Source organism: Pogoniulus pusillus, chromosome 7 (genome assembly GCF_015220805.1).
Source record: "Pogoniulus pusillus isolate bPogPus1 chromosome 7, bPogPus1.pri, whole genome shotgun sequence".
In the NCBI taxonomy this organism is placed as follows: domain Eukaryota; kingdom Metazoa; phylum Chordata; class Aves; order Piciformes; family Lybiidae; genus Pogoniulus; species Pogoniulus pusillus.
The window spans coordinates 42,672,282-42,697,387 of record NC_087270.1 but is presented as its reverse complement, the minus strand read 5'-3'; the positions used below and the strand labels follow the sequence as shown (position 1 = coordinate 42,697,387).

General features: G+C 48.4%; 2 protein-coding genes across 6 annotated transcripts in view; one reads left to right on the top strand and one right to left on the bottom strand.

Annotated features, from left to right (window-relative positions):
• LOC135177059 (cysteine-rich venom protein kaouthin-2-like) overlaps positions 1-25,106 on the bottom strand; it is a 216,639-nt gene that overhangs the window by 76,781 nt on the left and 114,752 nt on the right. The window lies entirely within an intron of this gene.
• RIN2 (Ras and Rab interactor 2) overlaps positions 1-25,106 on the top strand; it is an 80,081-nt gene that overhangs the window by 44,195 nt on the left and 10,780 nt on the right. For 4 of the 5 annotated variants that reach the window (XM_064146718.1, XM_064146719.1, XM_064146716.1 and 1 more), the window contains exons 3-8: positions 2,105-2,199; positions 8,368-8,560; positions 9,255-9,366; positions 12,258-12,330; positions 12,622-12,713; positions 16,111-17,241. In XM_064146718.1, coding sequence (XP_064002788.1) covers positions 2,105-2,199; positions 8,368-8,560; positions 9,255-9,366; positions 12,258-12,330; positions 12,622-12,713; positions 16,111-17,241 — 1,696 coding nt within the window. The remainder of the gene's footprint in view (positions 1-2,104; positions 2,200-8,367; positions 8,561-9,254; positions 9,367-12,257; positions 12,331-12,621; positions 12,714-16,110; positions 17,242-25,106) is intronic. The other variant, XM_064146720.1, reaches the window with a different exon arrangement.

Genomic DNA, 25,106 nt, shown 5'->3' with positions numbered 1-25,106 from the left:
TGCCTAAACCAGGGCATAGGTTATCTTTTTCCAGGTCAACACAAAGAGCCCCACACTCTGGGCTGTTAGCTGAGGTGGCTGGGCAGCAGGGTGTGATTTCACACTGGGGCAGGTGGGAGCTAGTATGAAATGGGCAGATGGACTGCCAGCCTGGTACTCGCTGTTTTCTGGGATCTGCTCTGGAGCTTGTCCGACCCCTCAGAGGTTACGTTCCCGTCATGAAGACAGCATAAACAAAATGAAGAAGTCTCTTAACCTTCTAGCAAGCTGAACCAGCTGCATAAACAGCCAAGCTCGCCGCAGGGAAGGAGTGGAACTGTTGGAGGGCAGCACACCACAGCGTGACTCTCCCCCTGCATCAGGTCAGTGAGGATTGCAGCTGCATCGTGTCAGAGGTTTACAAGAACCAATGTATTAAGAATGATGGTGATAGAGGCTTTAGAAGAAACAAAAACACCCAGTGTGATCTGCAAGGTACAATCAGCCACGTGTAGGTAGAATCTGGTACTGCACCCAGCTCGAAGCTCCCCTCTGAGGCGATGCCCGCAGCATCACTGTGCATGATGATGCAGTGGCCTTTCAGCCGGGCTCATCCGTCAGCAGTGCCACCTGTATTGCTCACGTCGGGGCTGGGTTCTTCGCCTGTGCAGAGGGAAGGAGGAATTTACCTGTGCCTAGCAGCGTGCCTGATGGCTCCTTTTTGGAGGTGCTGTTTTCGTGGTGTCGCGTGCTGCAATGAGATGTGAGGCTGCTCTGCTGGGGTGATGCAGGTTCCTCCTGCTGCTCCTTCCCGTGGTCAGGAAGGCATTGCTCACATCTCACTGCAGTGACTCAGGGGCGTTTGAGAGTCAGCAGGGGGAAGATCTGTGTAGGCTGTAATGGCAGTGGTGCAGCATGGCTGGGAGCTCTGACCTTGCCAGAAAGAAGCCATGTGGCAGGGATGTAGTACATGGTGATTAATTCTCACATAAGATACGCTTACTGGAGGTGGCCTATCCTAAGTGGAGAATGAAAGTTCTCTTGAGCTGATCAGTGTTATGCTGCGCAGCAGAGCAGGGGGTGAATTTCTGAGGTAGAGGAAAACTGCCAATAAAACAGTATAGGAAAATGTTGCCTGCAATTCTTTAGGATGCAGCTCTGCTGAGCTTTCTAGCAGTAGTGGGACTCGGGGCAGTCTTGTGGCAGCTCTGAAGACTCTTCTGACCTGGACTGAAAGCTGGTTTGATTTCATTTGCTGGGGTTTTTGTTTGTTTGCTCTGAGGTATAAGGGTGGGGGTAAAGGAGATGGCATCGCTGCACTGGGTTTCAGCAGAGCGAGGGAGCGCTGCCAGGGCTTGCGTGCTGTCGTGGTGCGGTGTGTCAAGCAAACTCGATGCAGTTGCTGTAGAGAATGTCGAGGACAGCAAGCCTTGCAAACTCAAGCTCAGTAAGATGTTTCCCAGACATCTGGCTAGCAAATGCTCTACTTCTCAGGATGCAGCTCTAGTGCTAACCTCTCCCACTTCGAAATCCATTTGTGCCCTCATGTCCAAAGTGCTGATCGTGTTGCGCCCGAGCTGAGGTGTCACAGAGCAGTTCTTTTTTAATTGAAGTTGTCCTGTTCAAGTGCAGTCCAAGACCTCATGTGGAAAGCAGCCATTTCCTTCTTGCTTTATTACTTCTCCTCCACAGCATCATAATGCTGGCATAGTGTCCCTTCTGAAATAACTAATTTGGATGGAACTTTTCTAAGGGAAGTGGTGGCTGGTCATTGGTTTGGTTTTGATTTTTTTTTTTAACTTGGGAAAATAAATGCTACAGAAAATCAAATCTTTTAATTCTCTTAAGCTGTTCTGCACGTTGAGGCTGCAGATTTAATACGTTTAAGCAAAACCAGCTTGCCAACGGGGAAGGTTTGGTATTGGCACAAACCAGAAAGGACTGCCATTCCAACAGCGGCCCCAGCCCTTAACTTCTTCCTCTGCAAGGGGAAGTCCAAATAGGATGCAATTTAAGAAGGGAAAAAAAAAGAGTTTGTAATCTCTGGTGACTAAACTTGCCCGGGCTGCTTCTCTCCACGCCTCTTCCACTCCTTGACGTCACGCTGTTTTTGTCCCTTTTCTAGCTCATTGACACAATTGCCTCAGAAATCGGAGAACTGAAACAGGAGATGGTACAGCCAGACCTCACGGTGGAAGATGAGCCTGCTCGTTTGCCAAGGTGACTTCCGTGTTTGTTATCGTGTAGCTCCTTGAGGTGTAACGGGCCAGGAATGCCTTTGCCCGCGCTCTGCCGGTCGGCTGTACCTTAGCACTCTTCAGCTCGGCAGCACAGGGGTGCAGGTGGTCTTGCTTTTGATTCCAGCAGTTTGCCCTCGTGCAGGAGGAACAAGCAGAGATTTGGGCTGCTCTGTGGGTTTGCCTTAGTGTTTCTAAACTCCGCTTCTGCATCCTCACTGCAAACCTTGGATACTGATGACCGTCTAAAGCAGGAAGCTGCTAATGTGCTTCCAGTTGTCTGTGGCAGTGACCTTTGCTTTCATGCTGCAAAGACTGATAATGTTTGCTGCTTCAAGTGGCTCTGCGAAGATTCGTGGTACAACAACATGGATTTATGTTTTGGTGTTCTCAGGTTAGGAGGCAAAACGTTGACTGCCATGGGGTTTTGTTTCAGCGGGTTTTGTGTTCCAGTTCCATTAAATGCAGGTATCTTACATATTGAAAGTAATAAATAGGTAGGTGGGAGCATTTCCTTTGCCTTAAAATGACTCAAGATGCATATTCCAGTGCTGATGAAAGTTCTGCCATTTTAAAACATACCATGCCACGTTTCTGTGGACTGGGGAGATTTGTAGTGTTTGCTTTCTACACCTAAGCTGTGGCTGCTGTGCTTGGTTAGTGGTGGCTGTTCAATAGTACAATCGTTGTGTTAAGAAGTGAACACGTTTTCTAACTTGATGTTGAAATATTTGTTGCAAGAGGAAAGCAACCCATGCAGGCATTCCCTTTTACTGCACAGTCTGGGCCAGCTCTGGAGCTGGGGTGGGCTTTGTTCTTCAAGGCAGTGAGTTAATGAAGTGAGTAATGGGTTCTTATTCAGAACAACATCCATGCTTTTAGCATTTCCTTCTTTTTTTTCCTTTCTATGAACACTTCTGAAATGTGCTAAAACTCACTGCAAGGTCCATTTCCTTAAATAAAACAGTGAACAGCACCTTTGTTGCCCAAGTGCTAAAGAACATCAGACAACTGAACTAATTAAAGTCCTTGGCTGTGACCCCGGTTGCCCGTTGTTGACGTTTGAAAGCCTTTGAGAGGCCGGTTCTTTTGCAGGGGCAGAATGGATACTTTCTCCATTTCAGCAGATCCAGCTAATTAGTTTCAATGATCATTAGCTAATTTTCTGTTAGGAAAAGGCTTCTGGTATCTTTGAATACATCATATGCGTGAAAGCCTGAGATTTGCTGGTTCTCAGTGGTAACCTTTGGCTGGAGACAGTCAAATCTCCTCATTTCACCAGCCCAGAGCACTCTTTTTTTACCTCTGTGTTTAAAACACCTGAATTTATTCATTTTAGCTGTGCGATGTTTTCATGACTGTGTGTAGGTAAAGCTACCAGAGGAACCCTGAGTAATGCAACTTCTGTGCCTACTTCACTGTGTTCAGCTTTGCTGTGACATGACAGCCACCCAGTAAAAGCCAACGTTCATTCTTTTCTGATGCCTTTAAGGTGCTGCTAAATGTAGAACGTGAAATCTGAGGCTGTGAGCAACCCTTGGGCTGTGGAAGGCATCCGTGCCCCAGTCAGGGAGCTTGGAGCTAGATGATCTTTCAGGTCACTTCCAACCCAAACCAATCAATGAATCAATAAGGTCCATTTTGGTATGAGTACGTAATTCTGAGCTGTGTGCTTTTATGGAATAGAGAAGTTTTATCAAAGATAGAAGTTGTCTAATTAGCCATGCACTGTTTTCTTTATTACAGAATCATAGAATGGTTTGGCTTGGAAGGGACCCTCAAAGCTCATCTGCAGTCTGTGAAGTGATGCAGGGATGCTTTGCTGGTGTTGGCAGTTGCTGCAGCTTATTGCCTTCCTGATGCTTGGTTGCTGTGACAGAAACAAGGGCAAAACTTTGCTCCCTTCCTCATGTTTGGCACTGGACACTCCTGATACCTGTTTCCTACATTTTTCCATGCCAATTAAGTGCACCACAGCAAAGTGTTGACAGCAGGGCTAATGAAGTTGCATTGCTGGGGAGAGGATCACAGAGCACTGGAACAGGCTCCCCAGGGAGGTTGCGGTGGAGTCTCCTTCTTTGGAGACCCTTAAGACCTGTCTGGATGTGTTCCTGTGTGATCTGCAAGAGATTATATGGTCCTGCTCTGGCAGGAGGGTTGGACTTGAAGATCTCCAGATGTCCCTTCCAACCCTTAACGTTCTGTGATCCTACTGCTATGGGCAAACAGCAGACCTCTTCTCTCTCTTGCTCCCACCCCCCTTCCCTGGGTAATATGGTCAGAGTGTGCAAGTATCCTGAAAACAGAGACCATTCAGGCAAAAAAATGGAGTGTGGAAATATGGACACAGGTAAAGGCAGTTTAGAGTCTCTGTGTTCATGTGATTATTAAATTTGGGCCCTCCCTATGCTCTTCTCTAGCATTTCCTAGGTGCATCTGGCATGCAGCTGGTAGGCTAAACCCAGGGATGCTCTTTTCTCTTCACTAATAACCATCCTTCTCCATAGCGTAGGAGCAGACTGAGACATTTTCTCTTATGCCCTCAGAAGGGTAGGTAAGTTCTTCCACAAAGAGGGATGTGCACGTGTGTGCAAATCCTAGAGCAGGCAACTTAGTTTAATTCAACACAGCAAACTCATGGACCAGCCTTGGTCATCCTGACAGAACGTGCATGCAAGCTGAATGCACCTTCTCTGTGTCCATAATCCCAAAGAGAGGAGTCCACTCCTCAGGCCAGCGTTTGCCTGGGCAGGAGGCTGGGGAGGGTGGCAACAGGTTCAGAGAACAGATTGGCTCATTGGCCCAAGTCTCACAAGCAAAACTGGAGAGACATTAGAAGCTTAGGTTTTACAAGGCTGAAGTGTAGGTAGGACTTGAGAGACTGAAGTCAAGTTACTTTAGCAAGTGTGAGGGCAGGAACATTTGCTGCATAGGTACATGACTGAGGTGGATGTGAGAGCATCGCCCTGGTTACAGGCTTCAACCCATTCCTTGTGCCTTTACTGTGAGCTGTCTGATCAGGAGGCAGCGTGGCACTGTTTATCTTGGCAGTTACCTCTCTCTACTTCCCACACATTTTCTCAAACCTAAGGAAACTTGCATGACTCATGTCTTTTCTTTTAATTTGTTGTGAGGTGCATTGAAACTCCTCTCCTCTCGGAGAAGAACCACTGTAGTGCCCCTGCATTAAGGCAGACCGTCCGTGGAGGCTGACTTGTGTTTTGATCTTGAGTTTAAGGTGACCTAGTCAGATTGTCTTTTATTGAGAGTCACTGTGAGAAAACCAACCATCTAACAACAACAAAACCCCAAAAGCCTCTCTTGGTTTGGCTCTCGCAGAGCTGGGCGCAGTGCTCCAGGTGAGGTCTCAGCAGAGCAGAGTTGCAGAATCTCCTGGCTGCACTTCTTTTGATGCAGCCCAGATTCTATCTGTTTGTCAATTTTCCAAGCTGTGTTCTTGCTAGGGCTCACCAGCTTTGATCCTTCTCCCTGCCTCTTTCTTTGTTGCTCGGATAGGAAATATTTTTTTAAAGTGTTGTTTGTTCCTACTTTACTTTCCTGCAGATTGCATTCTAGTTCTGATGTCCTCCTTCTAGGATGCAGATCATGCATCCTACTTGGTGATCTGGATGAGGAGCTTTGGGGTCATTTGCACTGATTGTGTCTAAGAGTGTCAGAAGGTCTCAGCATGACCAGATACTCAGAATATTTTGCTTATTTCTTGAGGAGGGCAGAAGCAGCTGCAGCAAGGGGGGTGTGTGTGTGTGTATGTAGGGTTCACAGGATGCATTCCTCCTGGGATCTCAGCATGTGGGAGGGATTGTGCCTATCTAGGTACCTAGAGGTTCTGAAAACCCAGCAGCTCCCTCTTCAAACTAGTCTCCTGACGTGTAGTAATTTGGGTGTGTTTGGCAGTGTAAGTTAGCCAGGACCACTGTGACCCTACAGACACAGAATGCCACGTTGGGAGGGACCCCAAGGATCACCTGGTCCAACCTGTCTAGGTGGTAGCCTAGCTGAAATGAGCTGGCCCAGCACCTTGCCACTGCCCAATGTAGGGGAATCTACTGCTTCCCTTGGGAGACGATTCCAGTGCACACTCTTACTAACCTTATGTTGTTCTGTGGTAGCAGGCAGTGCCAGACACCAGTCATGCACATCTGCTGTATGTGAGGTAGCTTTCTTCTGTGGCAAGCATTTATTTCCTCCTCAGGCGTTCTCCTGCAACGTGTCTTGTTTCCATCTCTTGAGCAAGGAATGGGAATAAGGATCTAGTTAATGCTCCAGCCAGTGTTGGTGTAGAATTTGCACTGCTACGGCTGTCGTTTGGTTTGTAATGTGGCTGGCTGGCTCTGAAGGTGCGTGGAACGTTTCTGGGCAGTATGGGCAGCTCAGGACAGTGCTTTTGGCGTTCACATCTGCCTTCTGTGGAGCCTCATACGTTACAACACCAGGTTCTGCTGGGGCCAAGGCTGAAAGAGGAACACAGGACTCCTACTTGTGATCTCAGAGCCGTGTCAGAACTGCTGTAAGCAGTACTTCCCTTCTTCCCACAGTGTGCTTCTGTGCATTATGTGCCCCTTGAAGGCATGTGCACAGTTACCATCAGCTTCTGACATTTGGGAGGGAAGATTGTAGAATCTTCTAAATTCTAGATGCCTTGCAGAGATGAAAGGTGTCCCCCTTGTGTTTGCTTATTTATTGTGGGACAAAGACAGAGAAGCACAGAGGTCATCTGCTAGTGGTGGTGGATCCAGGTAATAAAAAGTGTCTGTGCTTTCCTGCTCATGCAGTGGAAATTCTCTACCTTGCTTCTTTTTTCTGTCCCTGTTCAGAGACGCTGCAAAATGCTGACCCAAAATACAAAAAAGCAGTTTTGTTGTTGGAGGCTTCTCACTATTTGGTTGGTGGGTTTTGTTTTGAGCCTGGGGGGTCAGATCTCTGGTTGCTGTGAAGTATTCCGCGTCCCTGGGCTTGTGTAAGTCTCTGTCCACTTGTTCTGGGTAGAGCAGCTGGCATGTTGAAGGTGGTAAATGCTGTTAGTGATGCTTTACTACCTGTCCAAAGCGCAGAGCTCCCAAGGGCTGTGAGACAGCCTGCAGCGGGGAAATGCAGCTGCGTTGCCCTCTGCTGCTCAGGGCCTCTTCTGCCGTCACAGAAAGTCGTAGGGAGAAGTCTTGGTGCCTGACGTTGTAAGGAGTCAGATCTTGAGCTTGCAGGGGGTTTTAATCTACACTTAGGTATTTCCAGAGTTACTGTTCCGTGGTGATTTCTAGGGCTGGGTGGTTCACAGGATGTACTTCAGCTGGAGAATGCAGGCTCTGAACCAGCAGCAGGCATGCGGTTGTGCTGGGTGTCCGGCGGTACGTGAGTGCTGGTGGCGCTTTGCACAACAGAAGGTGGTTTTGGTATCCAGCTTAGCTGGATTTTGAATGCATAACAAGTTTCCTTTTGCCTCTTCTGCCTCCCTTTCTTTTTTTTTGCCTTTTCCCAACTGAGCTCTCTGACCACTTGCCAGCCGAGGGGAAAAAAGGCTGCGCAGAGGGCAGAGCTGGCGGAGCAGAGTGAGTGGCCTGGCAGTGAGGTGAAGTGATGCCAGTTTGTGCATTTCTGCTGAGAAAACGATCCCTACAAGCAAACAGCAAGGATTTGTGTTTGGTGCAGGGCTCACCAACAGGTAGTGGATTGCTCCACTGGCAGAGTTCTGAATAGATTTTTTTTTTCCTGGCAGGCAAGACAGGGGAAGATTTCTCTGGGTTGCAGCTCTTGCAGCCCCTCTGGGAATAAAAAGATCTGAGTTGCATCAGTAGCTTTGAAGCGAAGTTTTGCCAAATGTGAATACAACAAAGAAGAGTTGGCAGTTGATCATGTCTGTGTGCACACCTGCAGTGACTGCTGGATTTCAGCAAGCTAACAGAGGAATGGCAAAGCTTATCTAAGAGCTACTCATTAAACTGAAGATAAATGAAAGCAAGAAATCTTATGTGGATGAGAATTTTTGTGTATGCTAATTATATGAATTCTCAGTAGGAGAAACACCAATCCAGGATGCTGTTAGCTTTGTGATAGCTACTTGCTGATCTGAGTGATTGTTTAGAAGAATTTAGCACATCTACATTTGTATTTTTCTTCTTAAATTTAATTTTCACAGTCTAGTAAAGGACATGGAAAATGCCTCTCCTGAGAAAAACGATGTCAAAAGCTGCCCCCGGGACTCTGGATACGACAGCCTATCCAACAAGCTGAGCATACTGGACAGGCTCCTCCATACTCACTCTGTGTGGCTGCAGCTTGGTCTGAGCGATGCTGAAGCCACGGAAATTCTGCAGGCTCAGCCTCCTGGGGTAAGAAGTTACATTTCAGTTTGTCTGGTGCAACTGCTAAAGCCAAACCAAATCAAAACCCCAAGAAAATGAAACCCCACCTAACATCCCATCCTTATTTCTTCTCTGCTTTGATAATCTAAGATGAGGGCTTTGAGTGCTTGGCAGCTGGACCAGTTGGAGAGCAACCTGGGTTCTGAAACTGGGACTAGCTTGGGGCCCTCTGGAGCTGAGAATGCTGCAGTTAGAGCTCCACAGCTGAACCTTGCTAACGGGAGTTGTTTGTAACAAGAGAGAAACAGACAAACAGGAGATGTCAGTATTTTATCCTTCACTGGTGCTTGCAGTAAGGTTGCTGTGATAGAAAGCAGGCCCTGTCTGCTTGGATGAGCCACATGGCATGTTTCTAATGCTGCACTGGAGCCATTCCATCATTAGTCTCCTCCACACATTGACTCAAGGGTTGAGTTTTGCTGTGTGTTCAACTGGAGAGTTAAAGGCATAATGGCTTGGTCGTGGAAGTAGTGACCTTACTGAGGCTGAGACACTGCTTATTCTGAACTGCCATTTTCCACCAAGCTCCTGGACCTGAACAGTAACAACCAGACAAAATTCTGAGCAGCTTTACATAGATCAGTAACCAGTAAGCTGTTCTGGTTCCATTTCCCTGTGATGTCTGAAGCTAAACCCATGTCCTTTGCCTTCTCCACAACAGATATTTCTGGTTAGGAAATCTGCAAGATTGCAGAAGAAAGTCGTCTCTCTGCATCTCCCCAGTGACTGTGGGCCCTGCCTAAAAGAATTTGCAATAAAAGAAAGCACATACAGTAAGTTGTGACTTACACCCTTACCAGCTGTTTGTCACCCCCTGCGAGCTAGGAGCTCTGTGCATTGGTGAAACCCACAGCAGAAGACACCTGAAGTCATGTAAATAGTGTCACAGCCTGCCTACAGTGCTGAGGAGGGCTCTGCGGGTGGGTCAGGAGTATCCTCGAGAAGGGAGGAGATGCAGAAATGCCTAAGCCTGTGCTGGGCAGAGCTGGAATGCTTCTTCCATGAACCTTGCTGAGTCTGGGATTCATTCACCATTGTGGGTAGTTACCCTCCGCTGTAGAAATGCGGTGCTCTGCTGTCAGAGACACCTCCTTGCGTTTCCTTGTACTCGGGGACTGTTCTTGGATGCAGCTCTGTCATGAGATTCACAGGTGGCACTGGCTTGGTAGGGACCCCCCAGAGGTCATCTTGTCCAAACCTCTTGTAGTCAGCAGGGACACCTCCAACTGCATCAGGCTGCCCAAGAACACATCAGGTCTGATCTTGAAGGTCCCCAGGAACAGGGCCTCAGCCACATCCCCGGGCAACCTGTGCCAGTATTTCACCACTCTCATTGTCAAGAACTTCCTCCTCATGTCCAACCTAAATCTCCTCTGCTCCACTTTCAAATCACTGCCCCTCACCCTATCACTCCAAGCCCTTCTAAACAGTCCTTCCCCAGCCTTCCTATAGGTCCCTTTCAGACACTGAAATGTAGCTGTAAGGTCTCCCTCGAGCCTTCTCTCCTCCAGGCTGAACAGCCTCAATTCTTTCAGCCTGTCTTTGTAGGAGAGGTTCTCCAGCCCTCTGATCATCTTTGTGGCCTCCTCTGGACCCACTCCAGCAGGTCTGTGTCTCTTCTGTTGAGTGTTGCATAGCTGGGCACAGCACTCCAGGTGAGGTCTCACCAGAGCAGAGTGTCTTTTTCTGTGGGTGTGATGAGTTTGCATGATTTTTTTTTCAAATCACTGCATGGATTTTAACTCCTTGGAACAGTCTCTGATGTGAGAGCAATTATCTTTCTTTTTTAACACCAATTCTGTTTGTTCCCTGTTTTCCAATACAAATGAGGAAATGAGAGAGTTCCAGTCAGTTTCAAAACAGTGCTGCTCTCATCTCTTAAGAGGGAAAGTGTGAAAGATATGCCCGAGACATAGGAATGAAAGGAGGAAGCTGCAGCTGGTGTTTGTGGTGCAGATACTGCAAGCAGAACAAATTAAGCTGAAGAAAATCAGCAGTAATTTCAATTAAGCTGCCCTGGAGCAGAGTGTCTGTAGTTAACTTCTGTTTCTGTTAGCAGATAATTTCAGTGGAGTTACTCCTTTTTATTTCTCCCTTCCTTGCCCCTAAGAACAAAGAGTTAGTTCTGTGTCTCTGGTTTTTGTTCTGGTTACAAACAAGGTGTGATGAAGAAAAGAGGAAGACACCAGTGATGGTTGATCTAATGCTGTGGTTGGAAGCTTGTTAGACAAACGAATTCCTTGTCTGCCCTCTAGAAAACCCAATAATAATGCATTGCCTTTCATGAATAAAATTCTACCACAAGGGGGAAGTATCTGTTGATGCTTTTACTCGCCAGTCGTCGCTGAGGCTCAGGGATCTGAATGCTCCCCTGAGCTTGTCCCCAGATCACCTGCATGCTTCCTGTCTGTGTTGTTAAGCATCTCTCTTTGAGGATCTGCCTTTTTGTGAGCACATAAGTGGCCAGGTTGGCCTGTCCTTCAGTGTAAAGGCTGGATAGAAGTTTTCCTCTGATTCAGCTGCAGGCAGTCGGTAGCACTGGAACCTTGGTGTGGGGAACTGGTCCTAGAGAATGGATAGTGACCAGGTTCCACAGTTGGTACTTATGGAGAGCCATTGCTGAGGTATCCAAAGCTGCTGTGTGGTTTTTGGCTTTCCTCACCAGGCCCAGAGGTCTGCCTTGTTTCAGCCCAGGTGTCTGAAGCATCTACAGCAGTGGAAGTACTCCCCTTTGGGAATTTGGGAATTCCAAAGGCATCTCTCTGCATGCAGGGAGTGTGCATGCCACACTAGCAGGAGATTCGCTCTCTGTGGTCTAGCTTTTCTAACTCAGCCATGGCAGTCACAGGCTCCACATTCACCCCTTTGTAGCAGTTATCCAAGGCTGCCAGGAGGCTGACGTCTATGTCCTTCGGGAACCACTCTGACGCTACTGTTATGTTTCAGTGCCCTTCCTTCTGTTCTGGTCTCGGTTATGTCCTGAGGTGAAAGATCCCTTCTCTTTAGGGGTGGCTTCTGCTTCATCTTTGTATCCATTCGGTGAGAATTGCCACAAAGAGAGATTAATGTAAGTCAGATGGCTGCATCCAGTTCTGGTGCCTCCAGCATAAGAAGGACATGGAACTGTTGGAGCAGGTCCAGAGGAGGTCCATGAAGATGATCAGAGTGCTGGGCAACCTTCCATGCATTGACAGGGTGTGAGACAGTTGGAGCTGTTCAGCCTGGAGAAGAAAACACTCTGGGGAGACCTTACAGGAGCCTTCCAGTACCTGAAGGGAAAGCAAGCCATGAAGGGGCTTTTTACAAGGGCTAACTGTGATAGGGTAAGAGGGAATGGATTGAAGCTTGAGCAGGGCAGATTCAGACTGGAGATTAGGAAAAAAATCTTTACAGTAAGGGTGGTGAGACACTGAACAGGTTGCCCAGGTTGGTGGTGGTTGTCCACTCCCTGGAGAGGCCAAATTGGATTGGATTGGATGAGGCCTTGAGCAACTTGTGTAGTGGAAGTTGTCCCTGCCCATGGCAGGGAGGTTGGAACTCGATTGTCTTTAAGGCTCCTTCCAATCCAGACCATTCTGTGGCTCAAAGCTTCTCTAAAAATACCAAAAATACCCAAAACATGGCTAGGTGTGTGATTCTTTCTCTCTTGTAACTTTCTTTGCAGCATTTTCCTTGGAGGGCTCTGGAATAAGCTTTGCTGATTTATTCAGGCTCATTGCTTTCTACTGTATTAGCAGGTAAGACAGTGTTCATCTGAGTTGCATTTGCTGGACTGTCTTGAGAGAAAGCCAGGATGGCCATGTGGAAATAAACCTAAAGGGAGTCCTGGGAACCTGACTGTCATTTGCATTTCACACCGCTTTCCAGGCTAAAAGAGCCCTGGGGTTGGTAATGTTTTCACTGTGTGCTCTGTGTTTGAGGCTCTTGCTATCTGACTTAGAGTTCAGCCACTGCTAGTGTTGAAAACAAATGCTTTGAAAACTCTGGATGTTGTGAAAACCACAAGTGTTTGTTCTCTTCAACGACAGGGATGTCCTGCCATTCACCCTCAAGTTGCCTCATGCTATTGCTGCAGCAAAGACAGAAGCTGAACTTGAAGAGATTGCTCAGCTTGGACTGAGTAAGTTGTTCTCTGCATAGATGTTATTCTCTGTAGAGGTGCTGTAGGCTTGAAGAAAAGGTCTGTATTAGTTGGTAGTTTGCATTGGTCGGTGACGTAAAGCAGCTTCTCCTTTTGGGAAGGTCATACCTTGTACTTAGAAATGGGAACTTTCATGCCCTTCCTGCCTACTGTTGATGTTTTTTGTTAGTGCTGTTTTCTTCCTTTCATTTGTCCTTCCTTCCCTCCCCTCTCTCCTCTCTGAGCAGTCCTTGGGCAAAGCAAGTCTTAAAATCCTCAGACAGAGGCTCGATGCAGCTGCTTCTGCAAAGGCTACTCTTGTCTGAGGGCTGACCTAGCAGGCAGCAGCGTGGTGATTTGCTAGCGCTGCCAGGGAGGTGTGTGCTACAAGCTGAGGTTCACTGTTTAAAACTTCCATTCAGATTGGCACGTGGTCTTAGAATGGTGGTTTTTGAGATCAGTAGCATGCTAGCAGCAGGAGGAAGGTGTCCGTGGTCCGCAGAACGCATCCATGCGCATTGGTTTGGTGACATCTGTAGAACAACAGAAGAAAAGGCAAGGATGTGCTTGTCACTTGAGCGCTGCAACCAAACACAGGCTTGTGTTAAGACATATCTTGAGCTTGCAGGAGATGCAAAGCTTGCTGAGGTTTGAAATGGGTTCCACCCAGATGAAATCATTGAGCAACTCTTGTAAAGTGCTGAATGGCCTCATTTTCTTTTGCAGGAAGGGAGGGTTGTCTGTCAGCGGTCTTTGTCCCAGTAGATTTTTGAATCATCTTTGGGTTAGAAATAGATCCTCACTAAATCAGTGTTGTTAGCACGAGGCTCTCTAGAGCTTTGCAGCAAAGGCCTACCCAGGGAAGCATTGCACTGCTTTGCATTTTGCTTTGCTGTAGTAGCAATGCAGTTCAGGGCTTCATTTTAGAGAGGAGACAAATGACTTCTGCAAGCTTAGGTAAGCAGATGAAAGATGGATTTTCTTGGGAACGGAGGCAAACCTGGAACTGTTGATTAGGTGAATGTTTAAGCAGGAGGAAAAAGAAATTTGGCCTCTTCTCCCAGGTAACCAGCAACAGAACAAGGGGGGACAGTCTCAAGTTGTGCCAGGGTAGGTATAGGCTGGATGTTAGGAAGAAGTTCTTCACAGAGAGAGTGATTTCCCATTGGAATGGGCTGCCCAGGGAGGTGGTGGAGGCACCGTCCCTGGGGGTCTTCAAGAAAAGACTGGATGAGGCACTTAGTGCCGTGGTCTAGTTGACTGGATAGGGCTGGGTGGTAGGTTGGACTGGATGATCTTGGAGGTCTCTTCCAACCTGGTTGATTCTATGATTGAGGTAGTGTAGTGAAGGCAGTCTCCCAGTGACACCTGGAAGCCCTAGAGTAACACTGGGTGAGTTTCTCCATAGGAGATGATGACAGTGGTGTTGAGTGAGCCCTTCAAACTAACCACAGCATCCTCAGTAGCTGGAAGCACCATGGCCTGCCTGCTGCAGAGTTGGTCTTACTCTTGAACAGAGCAGTCTGTGCATTGTGCATTGTTTCTTTAATACATTTGAAAGCTGAGGAGACTGATGCATGAGTGTCTGTGCATGCTGTATTTGCAAACAGTTACCTCCTGCACACCAGGTTAAGGTCATAGTTTCTGCGGGCAAAACCCAAACGACAAACTAAGATTTCGATGGAGTTTTAGATGTTCACATGCAAAAGAGCATGCTAGGAAGCCAGTCCTTCAATGCTTTGGACCAAGAGCTGCCTAAAAACTCCCAAGGGGCTTTCCTTAAGCAACACGTAGGCACAAAACCACAGAGTGACAGAATGTTGGGAGTTGGAAGGAAGATCATTTAGTCCTACAGCCCTGCCGGAGCAGGATCACCCAGAGTAGGTCACACCGGAACACATCCAGATGGGGTTTGAATGTCTTTAGGGAAAGAGACTCCCTAACCCCTCTGGGCAGCCTGTTCCATGCCTCAACAAGGGGGGCTGTAGCTCCTGTCAGAACTCTGTTCCGTTGTGCCTCAGAGGCAGCCCTTCACAGGGCAGGTCAACAGCACGTAGGCACATAAAGCAGAGCAGCACCAACTGGTGGTGACTGTGTTGAGGCTCCTGCCACCCTGTGAGGTTTCACATGCTAAACTTGGTAGGTCCTCTCTGTCTCTCTCGTGTTTCACCCGGAGCCGTGCTTACGTGGTGCATCCTTGCACTAGCCCACGTGCCAGGCACGCTGGCCAGTCTGCTTGAGGGATCCTCAGGCAGGAAGGGGAAAGATGGAGCTGGAAAAAAGCAGCAGCATTATATGACTACATAGAGAACTATGTCAGTGCCTGCATTTGTTCTGTGACAGGGGCCTGTCACCGTGGGCCATTTCCTGTCTGCTGCCCTGTGGGCAAGGCACAGCTGTTGGGCACAGACTCTGTTGTGGAGTGTTTAGCATTCAGGTGTCATTGCTCAGCACCCCGAGTGAGGCATCTTGATACTACAGGAAAAGAGGCAAAATTTATCCACATCTCCCTCCTCTGCTGTCCCTCCCTTATTTCGTTCTGTTTGCTGTCCTCAAGGTTTTGCCTGCTTTCAGCCTGCATACTTTCAGGAGCTAATGACAATGGGCTTGTTTCACAAACCTGCTGGTACTTTGCTGGGACAGGTGCAGAGACTGTAGCTGAAACTTGCTGGTTCATGACAGATTTTCCACACTGCTGGTGTGGGACTTCAGGTTTGATCTGTTTATGTGCTGCTGAGTGTCTAGAACCTCAGGCAAACTGTGTCACCACTGCAAAGGCAGGGCTGCAGGCCAGTGCTCTTAAAGAAACACCAGGGTTTGGTCTGTGTAGCTAAAGGTGGTGAGTCCCCCCAGCACATCAAAACGTGAGCTGGCTTTTCATGTGTTCACTATCAAAAGAAACCAGACCAGAATTTTTCCTGAGTTGCTGTAAGTGGCTATCAGCTGGTGGAAATCAGCCCAGCTGTTGTCTGTAATGGAGTGGCCTTATTAATGCCAGCTGAGAATCTAGGCTTGTTTCCTTGAGTGAGATGCTTGTAAGTAGTTTGTTCTTTCTGCTCTCAGGTTGGTAAGATTTGCTGTGTTTCAGGCTCCATGCTTTGACTCTCGCTTTATTTTTAAGCTTAGCTCAGTGGGCTGATTTGGAGCTACACATAGGTCATGGTATTTATAAGTGAGTAAGAGCAGTCCCAGGAGTGCAGCATGCAGGCAGCTGTGTCTGGTGGTGCTCTAAGTGGTTTGCTCAGAATGTAGTTGGTTTGGGTTTTCCCCCCCTTTGAATTAATAAAAGCTTGTCTAAAGTTCTTAATACTTGAAACTAGTGAAGTTTAGCCGAATGTGCTGAAGGCCCTCTGCATGCTGTCTGGCATTCTTATGTTAATGCAACGATGATTTTCAGACTTCTGGAGCTCCTCGGCTAGCAGCGACCCCCCCGATCCTTCAGTGCCGCAGCGGCCTGCGCCTTCGGACGGCGCTTGCAAAGGCTCCCGTCAGCTCTGCCTTATAAATGGAGTGCATTCTATACGGACCAGAACGCCCTCGGAGCTGGAGTGCAGCCAGACCAACGGAGCCCTGTGCTTCATTAATCCCCTCTTCTTAAAAGTACACAGCCAGGACCTCGGTGCAAGTCTGAAAAGGCAGAGCCCAAGAACTCTAGACGTGAATGGCACTGCAAGGCCTCGCTCCCCCCCACCCCGGCCACCGCCACCGTCTATTAATAGCATCCTCACGAGTCCACAGCTTTCCAGGACTATAAAGCAGCCGAGCATGCCAGAAACAGTCAACCATAAGAAAGAGAGAGGCTTGGATTTGCTGCAGAGTAAGCCAGCCCCTATTCCGCCTCCCCGCCTGAAGAAGCAGGCTCTGTGCTCAGAGCTGGAAGGTGGCTCAAAGGGCTCAGCGGTAACTCGGCCTGGCTGCGGCTCCCTACCTGCGCCCGCAGCTGCTGGCGTTCCAGGTGAAGCCCTGCCCGAGCCAGCTGCAGCAGCTGCCAGAAAGGCAGCAGCCACGAGCTCTGAGTCACACGTTGCGTGGAATGGAGGCAGGCAGAGACTGAGCGACATGAGCATTTCCACCTCCTCCTCTGACTCCCTGGACTTGGATCGGAGCATGCCGCTCTTTGGCTATGAGGGGGACACTAACAGCAGCCTGGAAGATTTCGAGGGGGAGAGTGACCAAGAGAGCATGGCACCCCCTTTGAAGTCCAAGAAGAAAAGAAACAGCTCCTTCGTTCTCCCCAAGATTGTGAAATCTCAGCTACGGAAAGTGAGTGGAGTTTTCAGTTCCTTCATGACCCCCGAAAAGAGGATGATTAAGAAAATTGCAGAGCTGTCCCGGGACAAACGCACTTATTTTGGATGCCTGGTGCAGGACTATGTCAGTTTTCTCCAGGAAAACAAGGAGTGCCATGTCTCCAGCACCGATCTGCTGCAAACGATTCGGCAGTTCATGACACAAGTCAAGAACTATTTGTCCCAAAGCTCCGAACTCGATCCCCCGATCGAATCCCTGATTCCCGAGGACCAGATAGGTAAGAAACACTCTCCTGTGTTTTGGGGGAGGGTGAAAGTGTGTAACCCGTGTTTAACAGTGATAGTCCTTGTGTCCGTTTGGAAAGGTGGAGTTGGCTCTGCTAGCAGAGTTCAAGCCATTGAGTATTTGAGTCTTAAAACAAAGCAACCCCGCTCCCCCTCCCTGCCTCCAGTCACCCTGGCAACTCAGAGTAACTGTGCTGCAAAGTTGTTTGCAGAAATTCATCCTTAAAACAGCTTCACTGTGGGCTTTTTACCTGTGATGTTTGGTTTTGTTTAAGCTGTTAACAGTACAGAATCCTTTATTTGCTTGCATATACAACTCTGCCCTGAGTTACACTGAAATAGATCTTGACGCATGGAGCAAAACTCTGCCAATTCTAAGTGTGCGGATGGTAAAGCTCAAATTAATTTGCAAACAGTGACATTTAGGAGAAGACAAACATCTCCTAGCAACTTGCTTTTGGAATTATTCCAAACCTCATTCTTCCAAAAATTCACTCCTGCAGTGTCCCTACACGTGAAGTTAAGTAAAAAGATACCTGAAAGCTTTAGAAGTCAAAGATACAAATACGTGCAAGAGGGAGGAGGGGCTGCTAACCTCGGGGTTCCTGTACCTCTCCGTTACATGAACACATTTCTAAAGGGTTGCAGATGAGCTGTATGTTTGAATACAAGGGATAACAACACACAGAGACCTGTGTGTCCACAACAGCACAATCATTCTGGCTGCATAAAAATCTCACTGCCCCTCTATCTTACCAGAGTCTGAGCAGTATTTGCAGAAGAGACTATAAGCCACATTTAGGAGGTAAACATCCCTCGGGGCAGAATACTTTCCTTGTGAGCTCACTTCAGTTCTCATTTGCTTGTTTTTCTCCTGTGCTCCGATGTCCCAACAGTTGGCCTGGTGCAAACTTGGCAGAAAAGGTCCTTCTCTGGAAGTAGTGGGTGATTTTATGTTGACTTCTTTGTCTGTCCTTGACCGAGAGGAAGTGTTTGCACTTAACCTCAAATTCATTTCCACACCACCAAGCAAAAGTAACAAGCGCTGCAAAAGCAAACACGATGCCAGGAAGAGTCTCCTGGAAATCAAACCTCCTTCAAAGACACATAATGTTCTCGCTGGAGTAATAAAGAGTGTTATCTGGGTGTTACATGGAAGGAAAACCCACCTGAGCAGTGGTGCAGGCCCATTATTGCCTGGATTTCTGCAGAGCACTGGATGGTTGAGGGAAACACAGATGGCGTTTCCTTGTCGGGTTGTGAGAGCTTTGGTTTGGCCCGGGCTGTTCCTTCGAAGGGTGTGGTTCAAGCAGACTGTGGGTCTCTAAAGCCTGGCAAAATGCTGTCTGCTTTTAAGTGTTTCAGCAGTTTGGAGTGGCTGAAGCTATGAAGTGGAAGAACCAAACTGCATTGGTTTTCTTCAGCGACGGGGAGTCTGGCTTTGATCGTGTGATTAAATGCAATTAGTTTCCAAAGCGGGATAGTTTAGACAAAGGAAGAACTTGCTTTTGAATCATCTGCTGCCTATGGCTGGAGCCTGCAGACAACCACAGTGCATCAGGAGCATCAGATGTTGCTGATCTAAGCAGATAACTATGTAACAGCAAGATTTAGTCATCCCTATAGAGAACTTTTTATGATGTTAGCCCTCCCTGTTTTCTGCAGGTCTGCTTGACTGTTTCAGCAAGGATTTTAACTTTGGGTAGTTCTTCATCCTCTCTTGTCAGCTCACGCTTCCGTGGTGCAGGTTTTTCCTCTCCATGTGTCAGCCTAGGGCCAGATGCCTGCTGCTGGGAAAACTTCTCCTTTCTGCCTGCTGTGTACCCTCCCAGGTGGCAAGTCAGATTCTGAGCTCAGGGGCTCTGCTTTGGCCTGATGACCACCGTGGTAGAGTGGGCTGCAGCAGCCAGGGACATGCAAAAAGAGCACTGCCAGGTACAAGCATGTAACAGCAGCTTCATGCTGTGTCTTGGGCCTTGCTGCTGGTGGGACAAAGAGGGAGCCTGCAACAGAAAACCTTTGGGCCTCTTTGCTCCCTGGACTGGGGTGTCATATGTGGAGAGGAGGCGTAACCAATTTTCACCTCTCTCTCCATGCAGCAGAGCCAGATGCCTCCTCTAGGGCAGCCAAACTTCACCTTATCCTGCTGTTGTCTCCTGGATTTCCATGCGTGTTGGGGCAGCACTCGCTCAGCTTAGTGAAGTGCTTGGTGTTCGGCATCTGTGTAATGATCTCACTTCGACTACTGTGTCCAGTTATGGGACTCACAACACAAGAGAGACATAGACCTGCTAGAGCAAGTCCAGAGGGGGCCACAAAGATGGCTGGAGAACCAATCCTAAAAAGACAGGCTGAAAGAATTGAGGCTGTTCAGCCTGGAGGGGAGAAGGCTCCAGGGAGACCTTACAGCTACATTTCAGTGTCTGAAAGAGACCTACAGGAAGGCTGGGGAAGGACTGTTTAGAAGGCTTGGAGTGATAGGGAGGGTGAGGGGCAGTGATTTGAAAGTGGAGCAGGGGAGATTTAGGTTGGACATGAGGAGGAAGTTCTTGACAATGAGAGTGGTGAAATACTGGCACAGGTTGCCCAGCGATGTGGTTGAAGCCCTGTTCCTGGGGACCTTCAAGATCAGACCTGATGTGTTCCTAGGCAGCCTGATGCAGTTGGAGGTGTCCCTGCTGACTACAAGAGGTTTGGACAAGATGACCTCTGGGGGGTTCCCTACCAACTCAGTGCCATCTGTGATGTTGTAGCTTTTCTTGTAGAACTGTCTCATAGACTTCCCAGACTCTTGCCAGCATCATCTTTCTGTGGAGATCTTTTCAAGTGTCCCAGCCAGGAGACATATCAAATTGTTTCTCTTGGGCCAAATCATTGGGAGAATGTGCACCAGGGTTTCTAGTTATTTCTGACAGGCGCCTCCTAATCTTAGCACTGTAGGCTGTTAACCCTCCCTGATGCCACAGGATTCCCAGTGCTAGGATAGCATGCAGAAGCTCTTGGGGGTCTATAGGTTAAGGATGAATACAGGGTTTTTTACAGGCCATCCACACCTCCATATGTCTTCACAGAGTGGATGTGTATCTGGACTAGTCAGAGGAGGCCCTCATAGCCCACAGCTGCCTGAATAGTAAATACTGGAGAGGTTTTGTTTGTGTTTCTTCTTTTCCTGGCTGTGAACAGAAAGAAGTTGACTGACGCAGCTTTGCCAGATGCTCAGCAGGCAGGATCTAACACCTGGACAGCCTCAGTCTCAATGCCTAAATCCAGGCCTAGCCAGAGAAATGGCTCATATAAATGTTGTCAGTAAGGAATTAACTGATTGTGTGGGAGGGTGCTTAAGCAATACTGCCTGTTGCTTCACATTCTGCCCCTCTGCTCTGCTGAGACCACCTCTGCAGTACTGCGTCCAGTTCTGATGCCCCCAGCATAAGAGGAACACAGAACTGCTGGAGTGGATCTAGAGGAAGGAATGAAGATGATTAGAGCACCTCTGCTATGGGGAGAGGTGTATGAGAGAGTTTAGTCTGTTCAGTCTGGAGAGGAGGTTCTGGAGACACATTATAGCGGCCTTTCAGTACCTGAAGGGGGCTTGCAAGAAGGCAAGGCAAGGACTTTTTGCAAGGGCTTGTAGAGATAGGGTGAGAGGGAATGGATTGAAGCTGGAGGAGGACAGATTTGGACGAGATATTAGAAAGAAATTATTTACAGTGAGAGTGGTGAGACACTGGCACAGGTGGCCCAGGGAAGGTCATGGATGTTCCCTTCCTGGAGGTGTTCAAGGCCAGGTTGGATGAGTCCTTGAGCAACCTGGGCTAGTGGAAGGTGTCTCTGCCTGTGGCAGGGGTGTTGGAACTAGGTGACCTCCAGGGCCCCTTCCAACCCAAACCATTGGGTGAATCTGTGAATCAGAGCCTCAGTGCAGTGTTCTATGCACCCGTTCATGCACCCACCTTTTGGTAATTCCAGCAAGACAATCCTTTCCTTGTTTGCTTACAGCAGAGCTGTGTGGAATAGGCTTAGGGGACTTCAAAAGCTGAAGCCTGCTATGTAAAAAGATGCAGCCTGCTCTGCTCTCTCTGTCTACAACCTGCTCCCCATTACTCCCCAATCATTCTTCAAAACCTCATGTTGGCAGGTCTGCAGCACTACCTTACTTTGTGGGTGCTCCTACACTTGCTTTGGTGTCTGTCCCCCTTTCCTTTTTGTGGCCGTTTTCTAGCTCAGACATGGGGAAGAGAGGAACATTCCAGGGATAGGCCATATAATGGCAACAATGGATAAGTTAATGTAAGTTCACTGGAGCATCAGGAGCTTTATGTCTAGAAGCACAGCTTGTTCTTTCCCCTTGCTGGCTTCTGCTACTTGAGCTGCACCTGCTGCTATCTTCCCCCACTGCTGTTTTGGCTGCTGCTGCTTTTGCTGCTTCTCCGCCGCTTGACCCTTCCCCATCTTCCCTGAGGTGATTATATTTTTCTCTCTAGTAGTTTATCTCTCTTTATACTGTTATACTTACACTGTAAGAAATACAACTTCATCTTCCCTGACTTTCCAAAAATATCCGTGTTGTGGTGAGCTTACTCTACTGGGGGAGGGACCCACCCTAACCCAGGACATGCTTGTGTCTTCCCTCACTGCGCTGGGGCCAGCCAACATTCCCCTGCTGCTCCTCTTCTCACTGTGGGAACAGGGGGATAGGGGAAAGTAAGAAGCAGTAGTAAAAGCACTGAGCAGAGGCAGAAGATTGGGTTCTTCTTATCCAGACTATGCCTTGATTTGCTTTGCCTACTGCTTTATTACTTGTTCTTTAATAGAACAAGTTTACCACACAGCTAGACTGTGACTTTTAATTAAAACACAGGTGGTGAAAGCAAGACAAGTGTAGCGCAGACTGTGATTCATTGTTGTGCTTTGTGTAGGTAAAATGAGGACAGCTTTGCCCTACAGACCTTTATTCTATACTTGCTCAGCTTCTGCCAGCACTGCCTATACATCACCCACCTCACTCCTACCTCTGCTTTAAGGACTGTGCTGATTATCAAGGAACATGGCTTCTGTGAGGTCTTATTTTCAAGTCTGTCTCCTTTGGAGGGGATGCCCTTGTCTGCACCATGGACTAGGCATGTGTCACTGTAGGCATCCACCAGGAGTTGGATACTTGGCTATCCTGTCATGAGCTGCTTAGAAATAGATCTCTATCACTCATGCCAGTCTGTCATCATAGAAGGGTTTAGGTTGGAAGTGACCTCAAAGCTCAGCCAGTTGCAACCGCCCACCATAGGCAGGGACACCTCCCACTGGAACAGGTCACTCAAGGTCTTATCTAACCTGGCCTTGAACACCTCCAGGGATAGAGCAGCCACAACCTCCCTGGGCAACCTGTGCCAGTGTCTCACCACCCTCACTGCAAACAACTTCTGCGTAACACCTAGTTTATATCTCTCCTCTGCCAGTTCTAACCCATTCCTCCTCATCCTGTCATTCCCAGACCTTGTCAATAGTCCCTCCCCAGCCCTGCTGTAAGCCCTCTTCAGACGCTGGAAGGCCACTATAAGGTCTCCTCAACTCCTTCTTTTCTCCAGGCTGCAGAACATCATATGAGACATTAGGGAAATCCAAAAGCAAACGCAGCACAGCCAAATGTCCTGCACCTTCCTGCCTTCTGCTTTTAGCCTCCCAGACACTGGTAGCTGAGCAGGACCCTGCCTTTCTGCCATGGTTATCAGTCTTGCTTAGCCTCTACTGAGCCGTCCTTTTACCGGGCGACACTTTGGCCCCGGTAGGCGATGAACACGGCTGGTGTGTCAGTCCAGGGCTAGGCTTTGGTGCCTAATCTGGGCGGAGCTCAGCCTGCAGAAGGTGCACGCCTGCGGCTCCGGGCGGCGAGGCGTGCAGAGGGGCTGCCTAAGGACACTGCGATGAGTAATGTGTTGTCTTCTGTAGATGCAGACTTGTGTGGTTTGCAGCAAAACAAAACAGCTTGTCAGCACAGGATGCAGATGTGTTTCCACAAGTCACAACGAAACTAGCTGGCTGGCCTTCCAGTTCATTTATCCAAGCACTTCCAGTTCCCATTTTGAGGCAAGAGGCTAATTATGGGTATCACTGCAGGAGCACGAGCTGGAGCTCAGCTCAAGTGACACCCAGTGTCACAGAGTACCAATCTGGAGAGTGTCGCTTTGGGGTTTGGAGGATTAAGCACCCTGGGAGGAGGGTACTTAGAAGCCTTTTGCATATGCTGAAGCAAGCTGGAATTTTTGATGCCAGTTTTGGATTTGAGAATTATACAGAATGTTAATGCAAATAATCAATCCTCAGTTCCCCTTTACTCTGCTCTTGTGAGACCCCACCTCAAATACCGTGTGCAGTTCTGGTGCCCCCAGCATAAGACAGACACAGCTCCTGGGGTGAGTCCAGGGATGGGCCACAAAGATGATGCAAGTGCTGGAGCGCCTCTGCTATGGCAATAGGCACCCACTGGGCAGCTGGGGTTGTTCAGCGTGGAAAAGAGGAGACTCGGGGGGGGGGGGGGGGAAGCTAGAGCTGCCAGTGCCTGGAGGGATCCTACAGGCAGGCTGCAGAGGGACTTTCTCATAAGGGTGTCTAGCAATGGGACAAGGGGGAATGGCTTTAAACTGAGGGAGAGTAGGTTTAGACTGGATCTTAGTATGACAGTGGTGAGACTCTGGAATAGGCTGCCCAAGGAGGCTGTGGATACCTTCTCTCTGGGGGTATTCAGGGCCAGGCTGGATGAAGCCTTGAGCAGCCAAGTCTACTTGTGATGTGTCCCTGCCCATGGTGGGGAGGTTAGAGTAGATGATCTCTGAGGTTCCTCCCAGCCTGAGCCGTTCTAGGATTCTGTGATTCACAGATTTGCCTGGGAGCGCCTCCTCTGCCTGTTGTGGCCATTAGAAGTGCAACAGTGAGTGCTGCTGCTGACGTGGGATCTATCCTGAAACACCTTTCTCTGCAAGGGGCCACTGCAGTAGTTCAGAAGAAAGGGCAAACAGCTGAATGATTGATGCCAGACATTCTTAGCAGGTGTCCAAATATTGGTCTAAGACCCACACCACAAGAACCACTGTCCTTTCAGGCTTCAGTAATTATGATTAATAATTACATAGGTTTTCTATTAATTAGTATATGTGCTTTTGCAGAACATAAAGCCCAGTCCTTACTGTTCTTGCTGTGTTGTTGGCCTCCTAGCTTGCTAAAGTTTGTCCCTCCTGAATTTGAGAACCTCCCTGGTTCTTGTGTCTGTGCCAAGACTTTTTACAGGGGAGAGGAAAAGGCCGTGTTGTCTTGGGGTGGTTTGTTGTTTGTTTGGGGTTTTTTTGTTGTGTGGGTTTTGGGTTATTTTGGTGTTTCTTTTAATCAACAACAACAAACCTGAGACACAGTCTCATATGTTAGTCACTGCCCTCTTTTGCTGACTTGTTCTGTCCAAATGTGCTGCACTAGAATAACAGTTTCCCTCTGTCTACCTCTACCAAACAGAGGCAGTTAGGATCTCTTTGGAATCACAGCCACATGGCTTCTGTGTAGGGGCCTGGAGCATCTCTCCTATGAGGAAAGGCTGAGAGAACTGGGTCTGTGTAGCCTGGGGAAGAGGAGGCTGAAGGAGGATCTTATTAATGCTTACAAATATTTAAGGGATGAGTGTCAGGAAGATGGGGCCAGACTCTTCCCAGGGGTGCCCAGTGACAGGACAAGAGGCAATAGGCATAAACTTGGGACATAGGAAGGAACTTCTTCACTTTGGGGGTGGCAGAGCACTAGAACTGGCTGTCCAGTGGGGTGGTGGAGTCTCTGTCTCTGGAGACTTTCAGGGCCCGCCTGGATGTGTTCCTCTGTGATC